Genomic DNA, 21,297 nt, shown 5'->3' on the forward strand with positions numbered 1-21,297 from the left:
GTATGCTGGTATCATGATAATCAGACTTTAATGGTGTGGTGTTTTAAAACAAAGTATGCAGCAAAGTCATTATAGTAAACACAAATGCACACATACTCCATCTGGGGGGTTACGGCCAAATCAGCGGCCTCAGCACAAGGTCCAATTACAGATATTTCTCACAACACGAGTATTGGTTTACCTGAGATTTAATTGTACTATTTTGGTATTATTATTATTTTTGGTAATTTCTTCTTCATTTTCTGTCAGTACCCTAAATAACCAATAAATCGTATTATATGTTGTTTATTGTACCATAGAGGATTTTTCCACATGATGGACAAAGTTGTGTGTCCTGCTCTATAGATTACAGGCCAGCAGAGAGTGGGGCATGCTAATAATGTCAGCTTGAATGATTACAGAAAAAGTTATGCCAAGAGGTTTATTTTAGTTTCATATAATTTATACTACTTTTTCATTAGGTGAGAATACCTAGTGCATATAAGATTGCAAGGCACCAAAGCAGAGTTTAAGTAATCTTGAGAAACTGAACTCAATGTCCTGATGATAACCTCTTTAATAAAACATCACATTGTTTATTTTTGTGTTTTTCAAGTATAATTCTCCTGAAAAATTCTGCAAAACACCAACATCATCATTGATAAGAGATAAGATAAGATTACACTTGATAAACTATTGACTTGTCACTATGCCCTAACCAAGTTTAAAACTGCAGCAGTGCATACTGAGTAAACTGGCAAAGATACGCAAAACCTCCAGTATACAATAACTCATTGTCATCATCATTTTGAATTGCTGCTCCTGTAGTGACAGGATAACACACTTTATCAACACTGTTGGTGTTTAACCATCATGGCATTATACAACAGTAGAGCTTATAAAAGTGACTTGTTTATCACAGTAAATTTAGGTACGTGCCAGCTGAGTTTCAAAACATTTATAATGATTTGTGTTTGATATAAAAGATTAGGTTTCCATGTATCTGTTGGGTATGTAGCTACATTTAGCCATAAAACATTATAGCATTAAATAAATTGATACAGTAGTATTTATCAAAGCTTTGACATACTGTGTATTCGTTTTAGATCTAATTCCTGCGCTCTAGTGGTCTGCAGCTTTCAAGTAGTGCTTTGAGACGTTATTGTTCCCTGACTGAGAGCCAATCTTGCACATCTGGTCGGAAATAATTGACAAATAATATTCCAATAGTGATTAATAAGTCTATATTCCCCAAACTGTCCCTAAAGTTTTTTGTTTGTTTTTTCTATTTACAAATCTTTATTTTCAGATTAAGAACAAATAGACAATCATCAAAAATTGATATTCATACAAATATGACCAGTGTGCAAATATAGCTAAACAATATATATAAAATAATAAATTAAGTATATATAGATAGTTAATAACCTGGTGAAATTAGTCGTACATTCATATCAACGTTTGTGTTAATGTTAATTACTTTGTTAGCGAGCTAGCTAGAGTTAGTGTTAGTAATGTTAACTCACCAATGTTACTTTTCTTTTACACCTTTACACACCTTTCCAATTGTCAGTTGATATTTCTTCTTATTTAGCCACATTAGCTCCACCGCCCGGGAGCTAGGCTAACAGAACGCGCTGCTAGTTAAACGGGAGTGGGAGTCAATATTGAGATTTTTTTCAGGAATGGGAGTCATTCTTTAAATTTTGTAACAGGAATATGTTTTTTAGAGGGTAGAGACTGACACACCACTCCATGTCTCGAGTAGATATTACACCGGCTCAGCGAGTCGAGTGCGGCAGTCAGCATTTGTGATCTATGATTTAAACTGATATTCAACACAGTACCATGACCATAGACTGTAAAACACGGACCCTCATGGCCCCAATCCTCCTGTTGATCCAGATTAGCATCTAGTGTGCCATCGATAGCAGGCTGTTTTAAAAGTCATGGTGCAAGTGCGGCTATTTAATTAGCATAACAGAGCTAACGTAAACAAATTGTGTTCCTAAACCATCGGTTTGTACAGTTGAGCGAAGAGCAAAGCATCTTGTCACATATGGTAACACCACCCCACAGATGACCGCAGTCGAGGTCGAGCTGACGGAGTTAGCGTGCTAATCCTGACAACTAGCCTCTGAGGAGAAGTGAGGGCCAGAGGCTTGCTGTCACTCACGAGGCCACGCCCCTAATTATTCATAAACTTTAACCTCCAATAAAATAAAAACTAGCCTGTTTCAAAAGTATTCACTCTCCTAAGTGTTGTCATGGAGATATGACTTAAACATACAGACTAGAATGTGTTTGTAAACAAGCCTTAAATAGGTTTAATTATGCTGTGAAAATCAGCCTATTTAACATGGGGTCAATGAGAAACTGCTCCGTTGTGCAAACTACTCCTAGTGGACACCCGGAGAACTGCAGTTTTTGGCACTTCCGTATTGGATCAACCAGGAAGTCGCTGTGGTGGGGGCTTGATTCGGATACTCAAATAAAACCGGAGGTTGAGATGATACGCCTTCAAAATAAAAGCGCAAAGTATATCCTCTTAAAAGGTATTATTAAAGGCTTCTTGCATAGGCTACTGCTATGGAAAAGCTGGGGAAATTTTGTTTTTGAAGTTAGCTTTACCTTTTTTTATTATTATTATTTTGCTTTTTAAATCTTTGTTATCGTATTGTAAATATAGGTCATCTTATTAGAATCATGGATACAATGCAAGATAAAACACAGTTTAATTAAACTTAACCATGCTGTCTTTTAAAACTAGCCTCTTGGTTTTTATTTCTCTGCAGACTGATATCATGACCGCTCTGGTCTCTTTACCTGAGAAAGCAATATGAGTGACAGAGTTGATTGCTGACACCTGTGCATGTAGAGCAGCAGCAGCAGCAGCAGCAGCAGCACGTGCCTGTTCCTGTTTACCTCGAGCTCTCAGGGGAGAGCTTATCATCTAAGTTTTGTCTTTCGTTGTTAAAAATGGTAAAACACATGCTGATGTCAGCTGTCCTTTATTTTCGCACGGTTTTCTTACTGCTGCTGGTCACCTGCAGCTGCCCGCTGGACACATCTTCTCTGGCCGCCTCCGATGCGCTGCACAGCCTGGGGGACTTCACCTACCCTTACGGCAGTATCTTCTCCCCGCTGCTCAAAGCCCTGTCAGAGCACGGGTGGTCGAGGTGGAACGCAGGACTAAAGAGAAAGGTTAAACCCGAGCGCAGGTACATGAAATATCTATCGGAGGTTTACACGAAGTCCTCCAGAGTGCAGAGGAGTTTGGACGGGAGTACAATCTACAACACAGTCCGACTGATCAAACCACACGATGAATGTCTTGAACAGGAAAATACAGGTGAGCAAGTGAAACAACACAGCTGACTGCACAGCTCACACAATGCAACACAGAAGATAGCCTTCACAGTGCCGAGGCTCGATGGCAAAATTGCATTCCTCTAAAAATAATCTACCATAATGACTCAAAATCAAAGCTGTAGTAAGACAAGTCGTTAGGCCATTAGGCCTACTGCTCCAGGCCAGGGTCTCAGCCCTCCTGATTCATTGCCATTTGAATGGTCTTAATGCTTAACTGTATATTATTTAGGTGAAGTGCACGATTTAAGAACAATAAACTAAAATAGGTCCTGTATTATTTGCTTTGCCCATGGCTCTTTTTGTATAGGGGCTCTCAGATTCACAAACTTGACATTATTCCAGTACAGGTGTTATGGTGGGGCTGCAAAGTGGGGTCTGCTTTTCTAAACTTGGAGGCTACAGGAGGGTGACAAGGGGCACAACAGAAGTTTAAATCTTGTCATAAGTGGGCTCATGTCAGGACAATGATGTGTCCAATATTGGTAAGGGCTTAGACTGAAATGTATTGTGATGTGTAGAACTCAAATTAAAAGCTGCTCGTCTTTTGGTCCTTTTTAACGGATTTGACAAATTCTAAGAGAAAGACATTAAAGTTGGATTAATGTTTTGTATTATGACTTTGATTGTAGATAATATAATAATATGTCATTGCCAAATGGAAATTGAACAATACTGTGTCATGGAAATGTATCTTGCTTTTGTACAATCGATCAAATAACAGTTCTTAGAGGAGGGAAATGTAATTTATTAAAATGGACCAATTTAATCAAAATCAGCATTTTAACCTGTGGTGCCTCCTTTAAAACTCATACCATGATGTAAACAACTGACAACATTATGCACTTAAAGGTCCCATAAGACGCTCATTTTCAGGTTCATACTTGTATTTTCGGTTTCTAGTAGAATATGTTTACGTGCATGTTAAAAAACACATTATTTTAAAAAGGCAGTAGCTAACAAATGAGATTACAAATGACATCACAAATACATGCGAAATGAGTTGAAAGCTAGTGGGTGGTGTAGTTCGTTTAGGGTTTTACTTTGGGCAATTGCATTTAAGCGTCAAAAATCGTAAAAGTGGTGCTCATTTGTTAAGATAATCTTGCTGAACAACATGTGTTTCAAAATCGTTTTTTTCGCCACGGATCTTATTTTCTGCAGTTATCAAAAATCCATTGGAAAAATTTGATTTGCTTTTTATCAAGGGAACCAGGGCGATGCCAACTGCCAGGTTGACCTACAAAAATACATCATCGCTGCAGCCATCTATATAGTATGGTTGTGACATCACAAATGTACAGAAGTCCTGACGGCTCGTTCAAAGACACCATTTCTAAACACGGGCTGTGTGTATTTCTCTGTGGATTGAGACTTTTGATACTTTCACAGCATTTATTTAGCACCTTTGCCAGCTTTATAATAAAGAAAGAAAAAGTAAATCTCACTTTTTACAATATGGGACCTTTTAAACAGGCATATGTATAAGATGGACATATTTATTCTGGCTAATAATTATTTTGTGTAATCATGAGTACGTGGACATTTTTGAGACTGACATGTAATGGTGACACTCTTATGTTTTCTTGTATTCTCCTTCAGAGAGTTTTATGCAGGATCTTTCCTACAGCCTTGATCCAGTGAGAAGAAAAGAACTGCTACTGAAGTCGGCCCTGCTGTACAATTTTGACCACGCAGCACCTGTCAACTCTGTATGCTACCTGAGTCTCAAGGAGCAGGAGCACTCAAACCAGTGTCCGCTCTGTCCTGGGGTCCACCACACTGTGAACTTCACAGTCAGCGCAGACAAGAGGAGCAGGAGGAGGTGGGTGGAGGTTGACGTCACCTCATTTCTCCGGCCTCTCTTTAAGTTTCAAAAGAGGAACGTACACCTGGTCATCAATATCACCTGCCCAGAGGATCAAAAAGCCGGTGGTAATGAACGCAAAGGCCCACTGAAGTTCACCCTGAATTCCCCTCCTCTGCTGCTTTATCTCAATGACACCAGTAAAATCGGCCGCCAGAGGTTAATTGACAATGTCAAAGCAGGTCAAAGGCCAGCCACTGCAGCGAACGCACTTCACAAGCAGATGGTTTTCAATCCAGAGCGGAAGATTGGGCTAAAGAGGAGATGGAAGAGAGAATCTCCAAAGAGCAAACGAGGAGATAAGAGTCTCGACATCCACCTGCCTGAGCTTCTTCCGAGCTCTGAATTTCAGACAACCGACTGCGCCTTTTACGATTTCAGGGTGCGATTCAGTCAACTAAAACTGGACCACTGGATTGTTTTTCCACCAAAGTACAACCCAGGGTACTGCAGAGGCGTCTGCCCACGGACCATGGGCTTCATCTACGGCTCACCTGTCCACACCATGGTGCAAAACATCATCTATGAGACACTCGACTCCTCCGTGCCCAGGCCCTCGTGCATTCCCTCCCATTATAGCCCCCTGAGTGTCATGCTCTTTGAAGAGGATGGCTCCTACGTATACAAGGAGTTTGAAGACATGGTTGCAACCAGGTGCACATGTCGCTAAGCCAGCTACCACACATGTCTGTTCTTTTTTCCTCCTCTTTTTGTTATTTTACAGGCTGAATAGAACACCACCACAAACCTCATCACAGGTGGACTCTATCCAAGTATTGGATATTCTGACCAGGCTCAGTGATTGCATGAATTTATAAAATCATTGTGCATTACGTTTCATCTAGAGCAGGGGTTTTTACTTAAACAAAAAGTATTTTATACAAATGAAGATATGGAAAGGTGACATTTATTTCTGTTTTGTTAATGCATGACAAGGAAGGGTGCCAATGCATCCTGTCCTGTTTGCAAAAGGTAGTATTGAATCTGACACACTTAAAGAAAAATGAGTGTTGTATGATTTTGTATATTTTTTTTAAGTTCGTTTTTTGTTAACTTATTTTGGGTGGGTGGTCTGTCATTATTCTTTAATTTAACACACCAAGTTTTAAGTAGCCCCGTTCTGGACAAAAGATGAAAAAAAAAGCAGTCACAATCTGTTATCAAACCTTTTACATATCGTTTTATTCCTGGGGATTAGAGACAGCGGCCTGAATGGCAACTGTCTTCATAATGTCCAGAATGAAAGTTGTCAAGGTTTCGGTGTGTATTTATTACTTCTGGTCACTGCATGACTGCGTCGGTATGAATTGAGTGCATCCTTATGAATTTGTATGTGACTAAATGCATGAAATGTCTATTTATGCAAATTGAATGAATTCACTGTGTGCTCAGTTTATGGATATTCAAGAGTGAAAACAAATTGTCTGAGAGTTGGAAAATAAAAAATAACATGCATAAATGTTGTCAGCATACCCCTGCGTGTCAATGTTCATTCAACATAGGGGAAATCTTTGTGCACTAAAGAAATAAGAGAGATTTTGATTCTTGCAATGGTGTGTTTGTTCTGTCCTCACTGTTGAGTCTAAATGAAACCTGAAATCCTGCCAAATACACATTAGGTTATTTGAACAGACTTTCAGTAAGACTGTGTTGAGGCAATCAATCAGTGCGGAGTGGCTTAAGAGTTATCTGACGCTTGCCTGTGTTTTTTTATCTGAGGGATTGAAACTCCGATGCAAGGTCATGTTTTCATTCAAAGTCATGACAGACAATAAAGTGGACTTGGATCTCCTGTGGGGAAGTGAAGGCCAATTGCACAAAGGAAAACTAAGTGAAAAGTAGCTCGTTATGCAAATGTCAACAGAAAGGCTACATGTACAGTATTGTAATCAAAGATTGATATTTTCCAATACAGGATTAATAGGATACAAAGGGAAGGGCTTTTTTGATGAATTCAGAACAGAATTATATCAATACAAAGAAAAAACAGATTAAAATAAATCATTTTACATACAAGCACAAATGCAGTTTAATTTCAGTCAGTTGCCACAGGGGGGGGCTCTTCTTCCATTTACCAAGTTAAAAGAATTTATGTATATTTTAAATTAAAGGTTGAATATGAAGAATGAGCAGAACACCACCATCTAGTGTCTGGAGATCGTAGTCGCAACAACAAAATATAATTAAGAGCACTTGGGTTCCCAGGTTGGTCAGACCTAACCCAGTAGCCTAAAGGAGACCAGAGCCTGTTTGAACCCATCCACTCTGGCAAATCGCACCATAAAAACAAGTATTGCAGAAGATGTTGACTGACAGTTACCGTTACAGGTAATCATGAAAGTTAGCTTACCGATCAAGGAGAAACGTAGCCATTTGGGCGTGCGTTTTAATGCCGTTGAACTCCTTTATCTCAGTCCATGGGGTAAATGCTTGGCCTATATTGACTCTGGTTTTTGCCGTCTCCTGTCACTCAGCTGCTGGGACAAATAAGCAGCTGCAGGATTGGTAAACTCCATTTCACCCAGTGCCAGACAACAGACAACCCTGGCAAACTGCAATGCCGGCAGCTTAATGGCTGGTGAAAGGTAAACAGAACGTGACGTAAAGTCATTGTCAAACCTGTTAAAAAAAAAAAATTCTAATATTAATTCAGACTAATTTTTTTTTTATTTATCGAAAAGCAATACTTTCAAAACGCCCTGTGGGTGTATTATTATTATTATTATTATTATTATTATTTTTTTTTTTTTTTTTTTTAATATAGCTTTTAATGAAGATTCTACATATTCAACCTTTAATTTAAGAAAAAAATAGACATTTAAATTGGGGGATGATTCCAGTATCATTAAAGAAAATTGCCAGACATACTGTTAATAATTATATAACAGAGTTCATAGTTTTCATGTGACCCTTGCAGGAGGAGAGAGAGCTCCTCTTCCTCTCTTGGGCTGCGATTCCGCTCCAGTCCTCCAGGGGGCGGTCACGCCCTCAGCGCCAGCAGCCGAGCGTCCCTTAAGTAAAGAGGAAAGACAACGGCCTCCAAGGAGAAACACTTCTGAGAAGCAGCACGGTAAGCCTCAATGTCACGATTCTGACCGTGTAGTTTTACTTCCGTTAGCTACAATTACCAAACTGTGCTGTATAAATCTGCTTTATTATCGAAGGATTTACCAAATAATTGGCCTCTTTCGATTAAACCACCGCGTTTACATAAAGCGCTTCAACGACCTTAGCAGCTAGCCACGGTGCTAACATGTAGCTATCACGGCTAACCAGTGGAGCTCAGCCTGTTTGCCTTGTTTTGAGGTTTCACAATAATGTATATAGATAAGCTAGTACCTGAATCTTACAGTTAGTGCTTTTAGGCTTTTATGAACCCCGGTATAACGCTTTTAGCAACGCTACACACACTTGTTGCTGTAACGTCTGCGAAAAAAGGTCTCATTAGCCTACTGCTCTAAACAAAACTTTAAAACAAGTGATATTTAGTCACGGTTGTGATAAATATAGCCTATACAGGGTTATATAAAACCTAACAAGAAAGCAAAGAAAGTACTGCTGGTAACCCTGAAGATCAAAAGAAAGTCACAAGAGATATACAGGGGGTTATATTAGCTCAAGTTTGATTGTTATTGAAGTATAACAGATCCTTATTAGTTCCTTTTTAATGAAAAGACCTGGAACAAACAGGGATGTTACACTAAAATGATATGGTGGTTGAATTGCATTTTCCCCCAATAAGATACACTGAAAACATTTGCCTCTTTCTACATAGACGCATAGGGCTGGGTCTTGTCACAATAATATTATAGTACAATAATATATGATTTGATTTGGATTATTTGCATTTAGTGAAAATAATGAAAACGTTTTCTATGCCAGTGGCTGTGCAATGACCTTCTGTAAATGTCTTCTTGTCATTTCAGATCAGTTCTCTGGTAAACATGGGTTTACACTTTGGAGGATTGGCCAAGGTCAGACATGTCATCACATACAGTCTGTCCCCCTTTGAGCAGAGGGCTTTCCCCAGCTACTTCTCCAAGGGAATCCCCAACGTGTGGAGACGCGTCACAACCTCTTTCTTCAAAGTTGCCCCCCGTGAGTTTTTCTATTTAGTATGTCAGTATTTTATATGTAGAACCCGTTCAGATAATACACGTAAGTATGATATGTTTATTTAAATATTTTACACTATCTCATGATGTCAGCAAGAAACTTGACTGAAAGACAAATGTATGACACAACTGTACTGTCAAATGAAAAGTGCATGCCTGCAGATGCCGGCAGCATCTCCCCCCGCTCTTCGTTTAAATGTAACCATATTTTGCTGGTTATAAAGCAAGATTTATAACAATTCAATAAAGTTTTACGTAATAACATTCTAATTTGTGTTCTTTAAGCATGTATGCTATGTATTACAAGGGATACTTTTCCAATTTTAAACCAGCTCTGTGTCGTGGTCGTGTGTGCAGATGAATGGTGTTTGGCCTCCCCACCGTAGTGCAAGTCCCTGTGGTGTCAGCGCAGCGGTTTCACGTCTCACGCTGACACCATATTTGTTTCACTGTTCATCTGCACACACTGCCATGACAAAGCAAAATATATCTTCAGAATGATGTAAAAAAGTTTCTGGTTGTTTGTGAAGTAAGATTATGCCAGTGGAGCAAGTACTGCTGACTCTCGCATCTATGAAAGTCTGATTTTAACTGTGATCATGTTCTTCTATTTTTTTATATTTTTCACATGTTGATAACGGGTGAAGTAACACTATTTACAGTCTGCAGTATGATTTAATTTATAGCAGTATGGGTTTGAATTACATTTTTAAAATGTGGTTAATGTTACTTGTTTTTTTCTGGATCTCTTCAGGGATTGTTTGTTATTTAACAATGGTTAAAAGATTTTACTCATTGCCTTTATTGAAAAGCAAGATGTGGCTACAATTAACTATAGCGATGGTCCTGGTGCTAATTTGTTTTCTGGTGTTGCTTTTTCAGCAATGACCATCATGTACCTGACATACACCTGGGGCAACAGTGTCCACCAGCAGGGCAAGAGGAAGGTTGCAGCCGACTTTGAGAGTGACGAGTAAACTCCTGCCACCTCTCTGAAAGCTGCCCTCTGTTATTAATTCCAACTATGTTTCACCAATAAAGATGAAAAATATTTATGTGAAAGCAGTCTTGATTGGTTTCATTCAGCCATCTCTTTGTGATTAGATTAATGTCCATTTAATGTGGGTGTCAAATCAACCGTACCTTTAAAAAAAAAAGTTATAACACAAATATGGTGCTAAAGTCATTAGTTAATCAACATAAATTTAGGATTCTACAGTTTTGACTATTGCTTGATTCATTTATGAAGCAAAAATCTCTGATTTGATAGATACACCTCCAATGTGATGATTTGCTGCTTAGAAATATTTTTGTAACTTGTGTTGGGTTTTGGACTGAGGGTGTAACAAAAAAACAAGACTGCCTTGGAATCTGGGAGTGTAAAGGGGATTCATCACTATAAAGACTAAAGATAATGGACAGATTAACCTTTTTTTTCTAAATTGCATAACTTACGGTAATTTTGGCAATGATAGCCAACTTACATGCTGAAATTCTACGAGGATGAATCAAATCACAAAGACAATCATAAGGGTAGTGATAAGTATTAGCATTTATCGGCAAAAGTTCTAATAAGGGGCTTTTGTGTTGAAATAGGCTGCAGATGTTGGGAGGGGGCACAGCATTAGAAGCATGTGTATATTGTGAGTAGCAGGTGTAGATCAACACTGAACATGGTTTTGTATTGTTTTCATGTCACTTATTAGTTTGATTTACAGATGTACCTTTCAAAATGTTTTGTTAAAATTATAATACAAAGAAGGATTTATTACTAATTCTTAATCTCAAATATTCATCAGATGTAACTTGCATAATTAATTTAAACATTTTCTTATCAAAATAATATCACTCCCTTAGTTTAGCAGCAGACCCCAGACGTTTTATGTTTTGTTATTCTTCTGTCTTATTTCTACATTTAGAAATACATTGTCATGTACGAAAAAATAAATATCTTTATTGAATCTTTTCAATAAAAAATAAAATCATAACGGATTTGCAGGGTTCCTACTGGTGCTTGAAATCCTTGAAAATGCTTGAATCTTAGTGTCGTGTTTTCAAGGTTTTAAAGTGTTTGAATTTTGGATAAAGTGCTTGAAATGCTTGCAATTGTATCTTCAATTATTTTACTACAAACAGCTATCATGTAGGAAATACAATAAGTCAGAGCCTGAAACGTGAAATAATGATTTTTCAATATGTATTCGTGGAAGGTGCTTGAATTTGACCATGCAGAAGGTGTACGACCCCTGGATATGGATAAGTAAATGGCAGAGGCGAGCTGTACTATTAAGTAAGTCAGGCATTTCCCTGGAGCCCCGGGCCCCATATAAGGGCCTTTTGGCCCCTAAAATGCCCACTTTGTATTTTGTTCCCATATTTATTGTTTTTATAAAATCTCTTCACAGAGATGTCTAATTTTATCAATTACTCATGTTCTGACAGTCTTTCTGCTAACCGTGTACCCCCTTCAGTCTTCACTAGATTATTCCATGTTACGCATTAAGCTGCACGTCTGCGGAAATTATTACGGCGTAAAATCCAAAACAGCAAAAAACAGTAAGAGAGAGAGGGGACATAAACCGAGACAGAAGTTAAGCAGATACACGTTAGAGGGTCACAGAATACGAAAAAGAGGGTGCAAAGGCAGGAATTAATTCAAAGCTACCAAAGGTCTTGTATTATGTCCTGATTACCTACATGAACTGTGATGACTGATTTTTTTTTGTAAATTGAATTTAAATAAAGTTTTTTTTTTTTTTTTAAGTATGCTATTCTCACTTTGCAGGTGACACAATACAGACCACCACACCCTGTCCAACCCCCTGCTGTGACTTGCTGGAAACCTCTTTTTAATGTTTTAAAAATATGTTCATATACATTCAGTTAAATATTACATTACTGTAAAATAATGTCCATCTCTTTGTGTGGTGTATATCACACATGGCCCTGTATGGAATAATTAACAGTTGCATGAAAGCACGATAGTGACTTAAGTTCATTCCTTGTATGGAGTATCTCATTATGTGACATCAGGTACATCAGACCGCCGACGGTAGGTGCAGGGGCCCCGAAATGACTGTTCGCCTGGAGCCCCCAAACGGCTAAGCTCGCCACTGGTAAATGGCACTACATAACAGCTGTATGTGTAGTTTTGCAGTACAGATGTAAAAGCTGCAGCTGTAATAACTTCCCTGACCTCTAGGGGGCGCGTGACAACAGCGTCTCGTGCTCTGCAGTCGTGATGCTATTGGTCAGAAGGACAGAAAATTCCTGAACGCTCAGCCGGTGCACCGCATGCTGCTACCCCAGCTTCATGGGACAAGAACAAGGGTGTATCACACCACCGTCCGCTGACTGAACCCCACTGTAGCTGCTGCGGTCACTTTTTTAGCACTGACTTGTATCTCTGTTCTTCCTTGTTCTCGCTGTACTCTACGCTGCTCCCTTAGCTCGTGAAGATGTCAGTTGTCGGGTTTGACGTTGGCTACATGAACTGCTACGTAGCGGTAGCAAGAGCCGGTGGGATTGAAACCGTCGCTAATGAATACAGCGACAGATGTACACCGTAAGTACGCGTACGTTTGCGTGTGTGTATGCTCGGTGTTGTGCCACCGGGTACAGAATGAGAACGAATCCACTTTTGTTCATACCATTGAGTGAAGCAACGTTGCTACGTAGCTAGTTAGCATGCTAACGGATTTCACAACAGGAAACGGCATGTGATTGCTAAAGCTAAGCTAGCTTAGCTTGAAACGGCACCATTGTGTGTTTAATCAAATCGCAGCAGCGTCACCACTTCATATGATGAGATGCTTATTGTGGCGGCTTTACCGCAGTAATGTCTTAGAGATTAACTCATAGAAATCACAGTATAATAATGAACCTGCTCAATCAGGTGATGGATTTTTTTAGTTTTCACTGCAGGCATGAATGAGCGCATGATGGGAGGAGGCCGGATCACGGCTGTCAAACGGCTGGATCAATACACTGCCTCATTTTAAGACCCATTATCCACAGATGATGGCGGATAAAGGAGTATAGAATCATTTGCAAACATTATAAATAGAAATCGCCATCGACAAAATCAATTACCATTTTATTATACGAAGCTGCATTATATAAAAAATTAATTAATGTTGAGAGAACTACATTTTGTTTTCTGTTTTCAGAGCATGTGTTTCTTTTGGACCCCGGAATCGATCGATCGGTGCTGCTGCCAAAAGCCAGGTATGTTTACTCGGGAACCACTAACCCTTACAAAAGAGGGACCTGTGTTTCCTTTTAGTATGAACATGAACCTGGCTTGAGTACAACACATTCAATTTAGAACCAACTTAAAGGAAGTTTTCAAGTAATTAATGCATCGTTTGCTTAGGTGTGCATGTGTTTAATAGGTTTTTTTTTTTAACAGATCGTCACAAACTGCAAGAACACAATCCAAGGGTTCAAGAGGTTTCATGGCAGAGCGTTTTCGGATCCCTATGTGCATCGCCTCAAAAACAGTTTGGTCTATGATATTGCTCAAATGCCCACAGGAACAACTGGCATCAAGGTAATGAGAGAGAATAATTAACACCCATAGTTAAGGTGATATGACCTGTAATGATTCCCATATCTTGTTAATTATTTGGCCAAACAACTTGGATAATTATCAACCTGCCAAATTCATTTTTGGTCAGAGAAAATAAACACTTAACTGGTTTCAGCTGATCAGTGACTCGTCAGAGCAGAGACGCTAAAGAGAGCCTGATGATTACACCTGGTGATTTATGAAGATGGCACACCTGAAGTAGACATTTATGCGTCACACCAACAAAAAAATAATACACTTTCACAATAATGTCAGAATGTTAATATAGTAAAAATAATAAAACCACACATACAAATCATATCATACAGCATTATGCAGTCCATTAAATAGGAACAGTTACAGATATTGTTTATGAAGGTGGTTATATAAATAATTTTGAATATCTTTTGTGTTTGAAAGACCAAGAAGTTTATTTCTTTCCACGTTCTAGATTGAGTTTTCAGACAAAGTTTTAATGCCAATGAGCACTAAAAGCTTTTTGAAGAACAACACTTTATTGCACCCGTGACACACCAGTTGTATGTTTCCTGAAGTTGTGAAATGTCTGCGTGTCATCACTAGCTGCCCTGAGATAAAGTTTGAAATGTTGCCTTGATGGTACAGTCAGAGTATAAGGGATACCGTTAAGATTGAAGTTGGTGCCTGAAGACATTAGTTAGAAGGTAATGTTCAATGTACTGCGTATCTTTGGAAATTAGATTTTTTTGAGTACATTAGCTAGAGGTTTAGGTAGACAATCGTTTTATCTGCAGTTATCATTATGTTACTTGCTGCACGGCACATTAATAATGGGTTGACAAATGTTACAATACCCAAATTATAAACTTTCATATAATACTACTATTAAAAAAATTAAACTCTATACCTCTTATGTTACAACGGGGGGGAAAAAGTTCACAGCCCACAAATTAGGATTCTTTTTATATGAACCTGCACACAGTGCTGGTACAGAAAGGGTCACTGAACGCTTTCCAACACATTTGTAATCATGTGATTGTTTGATTGAAAATCTGATATGTTTTTTTTAATATATAGCTTCCATATATTTGATACTATCAAATGTATAATTAATGAAGATTGTATCCTTTAAACACGTAGTGTTGAAGACGTATCTAAGTACTGATATTTTTGACAGCCATTGAGTCGACATAGTAGGAATCATCTATAATAATGTAACTATCTAATTTTAAAGGTGATGTACATGGAGGAAGAGAAGGTGTTCAGCATTGAACAGGTCACCGCGATGCTGCTGACCAAGCTCAAGGAAACTGCAGAGCATGCACTCAAGAAGCCTGTGGCTGACTGTGTTGTGTCTGTAAGTATCACATATTACTGTCCAGTTTTTGATGCGGCCCTTGTACATGATACGTAGAGGCAAAATGCACTCTCCTCAGCATAAAAAAAGCTTTAGTGCTCCACCCACACAGGTGTTGCCACTTGTATTGCCTGGCTACACCTGTTATCAGTGTTGTAAGTCCACAGTTGTGTGACCTCATGTTATTCTCTGGATAACTCCACCCAATGTGGGGGCAAAATTAACTGTATTAAATACTAATAATGTAGATATTTGTACAGGGCTACCCCACCCCCCAATGAATGTGTTTTATGTTTGCATGATTCCTATTTCTGTAATAGGTCTATTAAACTGTATTTGATTGCATATGATTAAACTCCAAGCTCCCTAAGTGTTTTTAATCTTTTTTTTTTTGTTGTTGTTGTTTTACTATTGTCTTACTTGTGAAGTTTCAGCCTGACCAGAGGTCTAATCGGGCAGGTTACCTGACCCCCCCCCCCCCCCCCCCCCCCCCCCAAAAAAAAAAAAAAAACACAGTTTGAAATGCTCTTCTATTGTTACAGGTTCCCTGCTACTACACTGATGCCGAGAGGAGATCAGTAGTAGATGCTGCTCAGATCGCAGGTCTCAACTGCCTGAGGCTCATGAATGAGACAACTGCAGGTCTGTACGAAGTTTTTGGGGCATGGCTTGGGCAAGGATTTGCATGTCACTGATTGTTGACTGCAGCTGCCAAAATGCACACTTTGGCACGGATTCCTGTAGATGTTCACACCATTAATAATTTACCAATATTCCTTCCAGTTGCATTGGCATATGGGATCTATAAACAGGATCTCCCTGCTCCCGAGGAGAAGCCCAGGAATGTGGTGTTTGTGGATCTCGGCCATTCTGGATACCAGACATCAGTGTGTGCCTTTAACAAGGGCAAAGTCAAGGTGTGTAGCTTGAATCAACATACTGAGCATTCATTAGGCTGGTTTGAGATGAGCTTCGGCTTGCCACAAGAGTAGACCAGAGTAGCCGATAACATCTGGGGGGCGGTATCGAAAAGTGCCTGAAGTTGAACAGCTCAAAATTTGCTTTGCTTGACTTGACTTGACTTGACTTGCAGAGGAAGAAGTAGCTGTGGAAGTAGATTCATTACAAATCCCAATATTATGATGGGCATGAGGAACACTGTCTGTGGCTGTGTCGCTGTAAATTCAAAATACGATACCATTTCCTGACTGATTGTGTCGTCAATAGCACAGGGTAAAAACTCCCAATGAGTGCGGCGCTTGATCCGCTGGCAAGTCGTTCAGCACTTAGTGGATAGAAACTTGTGTGCTTTGCTCCTAAAACTGTGCATCTTTAACCTGCGAGATTTCCATGGTCACAGGCATTCAATCCTTCAGAGCAAGACACTGATGGAAACTCAAGTCTCTGTTGGTCTGACTCAGCTCAAACAAGCCTAACGTCTTTCTTTCATTGTTTCCACTCTCTCTTGGCCTGTTCTCGTCTCTCAGGTCCTTGCTACAGCTTGTGACCCAGAGTTGGGAGGAAAGGACTTTGATGAGATGTTGGTGAGGCACTTCTATGAGGAGTTTGGCAAGAAGTACAAGGTTGATGTCAAGAGCAAACCCAGGGCTCTGGTCAGGCTTTACCAGGAGTGTGAAAAACTGAAAAAAACGATGAGCGCCAACTCCTCTGACATTCCACTTAACATTGAGTGCTTCATGAATGACATCGATGTCTCTGGAAAACTGAACAGGTAGATCACGAATAAATCATTTTTTGCTTTTAGTATCCATGGTTCTTACCCATTGTGTCTTATTTTTTAACGTCCTGTTTAAAGCTTAAGTCATGCTCACCTTTTCTCTTGCACAAGGGGTCAGTTTGAAGAGATGTGTGCAGATATCCTTGCCAGAGTTGAGGCTCCACTGCAGAGTCTGCTAGATAATACCAGTGAGTATAATTTTCCCCAGTTTTGATGTTTTGCGTTATGTACATGTCCGTCTTATTTAACTCAGATAAAGGGTTGGTTTATGTGATTGTAAAAAGGTGTTTTTTTAAATTTTTAATAAGAACTGAAAAAGGACGACATCTATGCAGTAGAGATTGTGGGGGGAGCTTCCAGGATCCCATCCGTCAAAGAGAGAATCAGCAAATTCTTTGGGAAAGAGTTGAACACCACACTGAATGCTGACGAAGCTGTGGCCAGAGGATGTGCCCTGCAGGTACATGACACTTTGATTGTAGATCTGGTCTCCACCCCTCCCGTGGCTCACCAGAAAGTCGTAGCATCAGCGCTTGTATAAGCACTTGTTGATGTGAAAGGGATGTTTTTTCGTGTTTTTTTTCTTTCAGATGAAACCTTTTTATCGTAACTGCAGCTCTTATTGAAACCTTAATTGTGTCTCCACAGTGTGCAATTCTGTCACCTGCCTTCAAAGTGCGTGAATTCTCCATCACAGACATTGTTTCCTATCCAATCTCTCTGAAGTGGCATTCTGCTGCAGAGGAAGGTCTGAGGTAAAAAAGAAAAGAAAATTCATACCCCCCCCCCCCCCCCCCTCTGTCTCTAGTCTTGATTATTGAATGTAATAATTATTATAAAATATTCATTTATTGCAGTGATTGCGAGGTCTTTCCTATGAACCACGCAGCACCTTTCTCCAAAGTGCTGACCTTCTACCGGAAAGAGCCTTTTTCTCTGGAGGCGTACTACAATAGCCCTAAAGAGCTGCCCTACCCTGATCCAACTATTGGTAAGCAGCTAAAGCTTTTTAAGTGATAACTGACCTCCAGGGGATAGAAAGACTACAAAACAAACATCCTGTCAGGTTTTGGTCAATTAACCCTTCTTTTTTGGTCCACATAGCATCACGGGAGGCCTTAAAGCCGTTTTTCTTACTTCATTTTTTTTTTGTTTTCCTTCCAGGTCAGTTTTTGATCCAGAAGGTTGTCCCACAGGTATCTGGGGAGAGCTCCAAGGTGAAAGTCAAGGTGCGGGTTAACATTCACGGTATCTTCAGTGTGTCCAGCGCCTCCCTGGTTGAAGTGCAGAAGTGTGATGAGACAGAAGAACCCATGGAAACAGAACAGGGCAATGACAAAGATGGAGAGGTACTTCAGCTACAAAATGTCCTTTTACACTGAGCATCATTAGTATGTCTTCTGCGATTTGTACTTCAGCTTTGAGACAAACAGTGCCTGCTGTTATTACTCTGCAGAACAAGATGCAGACTGATCAGGAGGAGCAGCAGGGCCAGGGAGACAGTGAGAAAGAAGCAGAAGAGAAGGCGCCCCGTGAGAATGAGGAGATGGAGGTAAAGAGCTATAATTCAATACAAAACACACAATTCATTCTGTCTTTGAGAAGCTTATGAGGTTCAATTTTTTCATCCTCATGTTTGTAATTTGGGGTAGACATTTGATACCACTAATTTGTGCCTAAAAAATAAATAAATGAATTGACAGTGTGAACAAACTAAACTTTAATTGAATGCAAAATGAATGCATCGGTTTTTGTGCATTAGTTCTTATAAACTGGTAGGTTATTGCATGTCTTGATTAATTTTGTGGGATATTTTGAATCTGAATGTCTCTTATCTGTTTTATAGACCACCACAGAGGAGGGCAAAGGCGAGAAGAAGTCCGACCAGCCCCCACAAGCCAAAAAGCCCAAAGTCAAAACAAAAGTGCTCGAGCTTCCGATTGAAAACAGTCCACAGTGGCAGCTAGCTGATGACATGCTCAATCTTTTTGTAGAAAATGAGGTAGCTAAACTTTCACCCATCACATACAGACATTGCAAAACCCACCCATCCTTAATCACTTGATCTATTTTGAAGTGTTTGGCGGTTACAGTTGCTGTTTGGATTCTCCTCAGGGTAAGATGATCATGCAGGACAAGCTGGAGAAGGAGAGGAATGATGCAAAGAATTATGTAGAGGAGTATGTGTACGAGATGAGGGACAAACTACATGGGATGCTGGAGAAGTTTGTCAGTAAATCTGTGAGTAAACGAACACCCCTGACTCCTGAACATTGATCAAAGTTAGCATCTTTTATAATTACTGTACAAAAGATTTGGCTTTCCATGACATAAAAGAATCTGTATATTTTTAGGACCGAGACGCCCTGTCAATAAAGCTGGAGGATACTGAGAACTGGCTGTATGAAGATGGAGAGGACCAACCCAAGCAGGTGTACATTGACAAACTGGCAGAGATAAAGGTAATTACAGCTACAGTCATTTTCTTTCTTCCTCCATTGTTTGTTTGATGTTTTGATTTATTTAACTGACACGTATACTGTGTTCTCTACAGAAACTTGGCCAGCCCATCAAGGAGAGGTACATGGAGGCTGAAGAGAGGCCTAAAGCATTTGAGGAGTTGGGAAAACAAATCCAGCAGTACATGAAATTTGTGGAAGCATACAAAATTAAGGTACCTCTAAATGCTTTTTAAAACAGAATGCTGGCATTTTTTTCATTACGAATAAAAGCGAGGAGGCCTGTCGTAATTAATAACACTACTTTTATTCCCCATTGATTAACAGGAGGAGCAATATGATCATTTAGATGAGGCAGATGTCAACAAAGTGGACAAACTGGCGAGCAATGCAATGATGTGGATGAACAGCAGCATGAACCAGCAAAGCAAACAGAGCTTGACAGTGGATCCTTCCATCAAAGTAAAAGACATTCAAGCGAAAACAAGGGTGAGTGTGTACTCCCTTAGGAAATCAAAATACCACTTTACTGAAAAAAAGGGACTAGAATGCAGGACAATCAAAACGGAGAATCCCATACATGTAATATAAGTTGCTTGAGACCACTAGATTTTTCCAATAAATACAAAAGGTAGTCATTGTTCATGCTATTCAGATGGTTAGCTTAACTCATGTTACAGAAATTAACACCTTTTTAATCAGATATGTTAGCATTGCAACCATAGGCTGTATAGAATATGGGCACAGTGGAGAGGTGGAGGCGCCTACTCCCGGCGAATCCCACAATGTGGTAAGAGGTGAAGTGTGCAGGGAGCTGAGGTGGGCGAGGTTAAAACTACAGTCTGTGCTCACCGCTTGTGAAGGAGCGCACCTGTCACTTCATGCAGCCATGCCCTGAGTTCTGCAGAACTTTAAACCTAAATATAATGTAAACGAGTGAGTTATATAAAAATTCACCCTCCCTGTACAGTTCTCATGAATGGGGGAATTAGCTACAGGGACCGAAACAGTTATCTGTACCAAGTGAGGCATTTTAACATGGTATTGACTCTTTTTTGTAGCCAGCCTCAAGTGGCCTTTTGGTGAACTGCAGTTTTTGGCACTTCCTTGTTGCCCGCATTATTCAGTACCGGAGGTTGCCGCTTGGTAGCAACATGAGACACTGAGGGCAACTATCTTCCAGGAACAAATTAGTAACGGCTGCCTATTTATTTTACTGGTCCAGGACCAATTTGTCAATATACTGTATTTCATGTGGTGTCCTTTTGTGTAATTCTCCAGGAGCTGTTTTCCGCTTGTAACCCCATTGTGACCAAGCCCAAGCCCAAGGTGGAGCTCCCCAAGGATGACGCTGCTGCAGAGCAGAATGGGCCTGTCAACGGACAAGAGAAAGCCCAGGAAGGAACTGCAGACAAGGGAACAACTGAGAACACAGGCAACCCCAGCTCAGAAACCACAGAAAACAAGCCTGACATGGACCTTGATTAAAGCAGTTTAAAGCCCCCCTAAGCAAAGCTGAACGGGAGCTGGTTGTTTAAGATTGAGATGCAACCTGGGTGTATATCAGAGCAGGTAAAGTGTTTCAGGAACTGCACTCCACAGTCAAAAGCGGGCAGGGTGATTAGCACACTGAGCCCAGCTCCTGGTGGTATCTCTGTCTGATGACATAGCATGCCCTCTCTCTTTCTGGATGACATAACTATAAAGCCAGCCGCAATAAGCCTGTTTGACAATGAGCGCTGTACACATAATGGTATTTATTTCTGTTGTGTGCCCTGTTAGTGTTCTTGTCTGTGTCACAATATGGTTTTAATAAAGTTATTGAAAATTACATGTACCATATTCATTACTTTGGTCCAATATA

The 21,297-nt window shown here is 39.8% G+C and overlaps 3 protein-coding genes across 3 annotated transcripts; all 3 read left to right on the top strand.

The window, feature by feature from the left end:
* Positions 1–2,958: 2,958 nt before the first annotated feature.
* On the top strand, positions 2,959–5,885 carry gdf9 (growth differentiation factor 9; the record flags this gene model as incomplete). The annotated part of the gene is made up of 2 exons (XM_083915756.1): positions 2,959–3,331; positions 4,951–5,885. The coding sequence occupies 2 exons, from the start codon at positions 2,959–2,961 to the stop codon at positions 5,883–5,885; spliced, it is 1,308 nt and encodes a 435-aa protein (XP_083771882.1).
* Positions 5,886–8,173: 2,288 nt separating this feature from the next.
* Positions 8,174–10,392, top strand: uqcrq (ubiquinol-cytochrome c reductase, complex III subunit VII). Its single transcript, XM_083915521.1, has 3 exons — positions 8,174–8,285; positions 9,142–9,313; positions 10,213–10,392. Exons 2-3 carry the CDS (start codon positions 9,160–9,162, stop codon positions 10,305–10,307), a joined length of 249 nt encoding a protein of 82 aa, XP_083771647.1. The 5' UTR covers positions 8,174–8,285; positions 9,142–9,159; the 3' UTR covers positions 10,308–10,392.
* A 2,206-nt stretch (positions 10,393–12,598) lies between these two features.
* hspa4b (heat shock protein 4b) lies at positions 12,599–21,264 on the top strand. The gene is made up of 19 exons (XM_083915706.1): positions 12,599–12,895; positions 13,500–13,557; positions 13,742–13,882; positions 15,114–15,236; positions 15,779–15,878; positions 16,020–16,153; positions 16,724–16,968; positions 17,086–17,162; positions 17,283–17,434; positions 17,623–17,729; positions 17,832–17,965; positions 18,139–18,323; positions 18,431–18,526; positions 18,821–18,976; positions 19,090–19,215; positions 19,329–19,436; positions 19,529–19,648; positions 19,761–19,922; positions 20,715–21,264. Exons 1-19 carry the CDS (start codon positions 12,789–12,791, stop codon positions 20,919–20,921), a joined length of 2,538 nt encoding a protein of 845 aa, XP_083771832.1. The 5' UTR covers positions 12,599–12,788; the 3' UTR covers positions 20,922–21,264.
* Positions 21,265–21,297: the final 33 nt, after the last annotated feature.

Source organism: Echiichthys vipera (genome assembly GCF_963691815.1).
Source record: "Echiichthys vipera genome assembly, chromosome: 6".
In the NCBI taxonomy this organism is placed as follows: Eukaryota; Metazoa; Chordata; class Actinopteri; order Perciformes; family Trachinidae; genus Echiichthys; species Echiichthys vipera.

Excerpts from the sequence above, each read along its gene's own strand:
- uqcrq (XM_083915521.1), top strand. The coding sequence starts at position 9,160 with ATGGGTTTACACTTTGGAGGATTGGCCAAGGTCAGACATGTCATCACA. Across the intron at positions 9,314-10,212 it reads TTTCTTCAAAGTTGCCCCCC|CAATGACCATCATGTACCTG; the intron begins GTGAGTTTTTCT and ends TTGCTTTTTCAG.
- hspa4b (XM_083915706.1), top strand. The coding sequence starts at position 12,789 with ATGTCAGTTGTCGGGTTTGACGTTGGCTACATGAACTGCTACGTAGCG. Across the intron at positions 17,435-17,622 it reads CCAGAGGATGTGCCCTGCAG|TGTGCAATTCTGTCACCTGC; the intron begins GTACATGACACT and ends GTGTCTCCACAG. Across the intron at positions 18,977-19,089 it reads ATCTTTTTGTAGAAAATGAG|GGTAAGATGATCATGCAGGA; the intron begins GTAGCTAAACTT and ends GATTCTCCTCAG.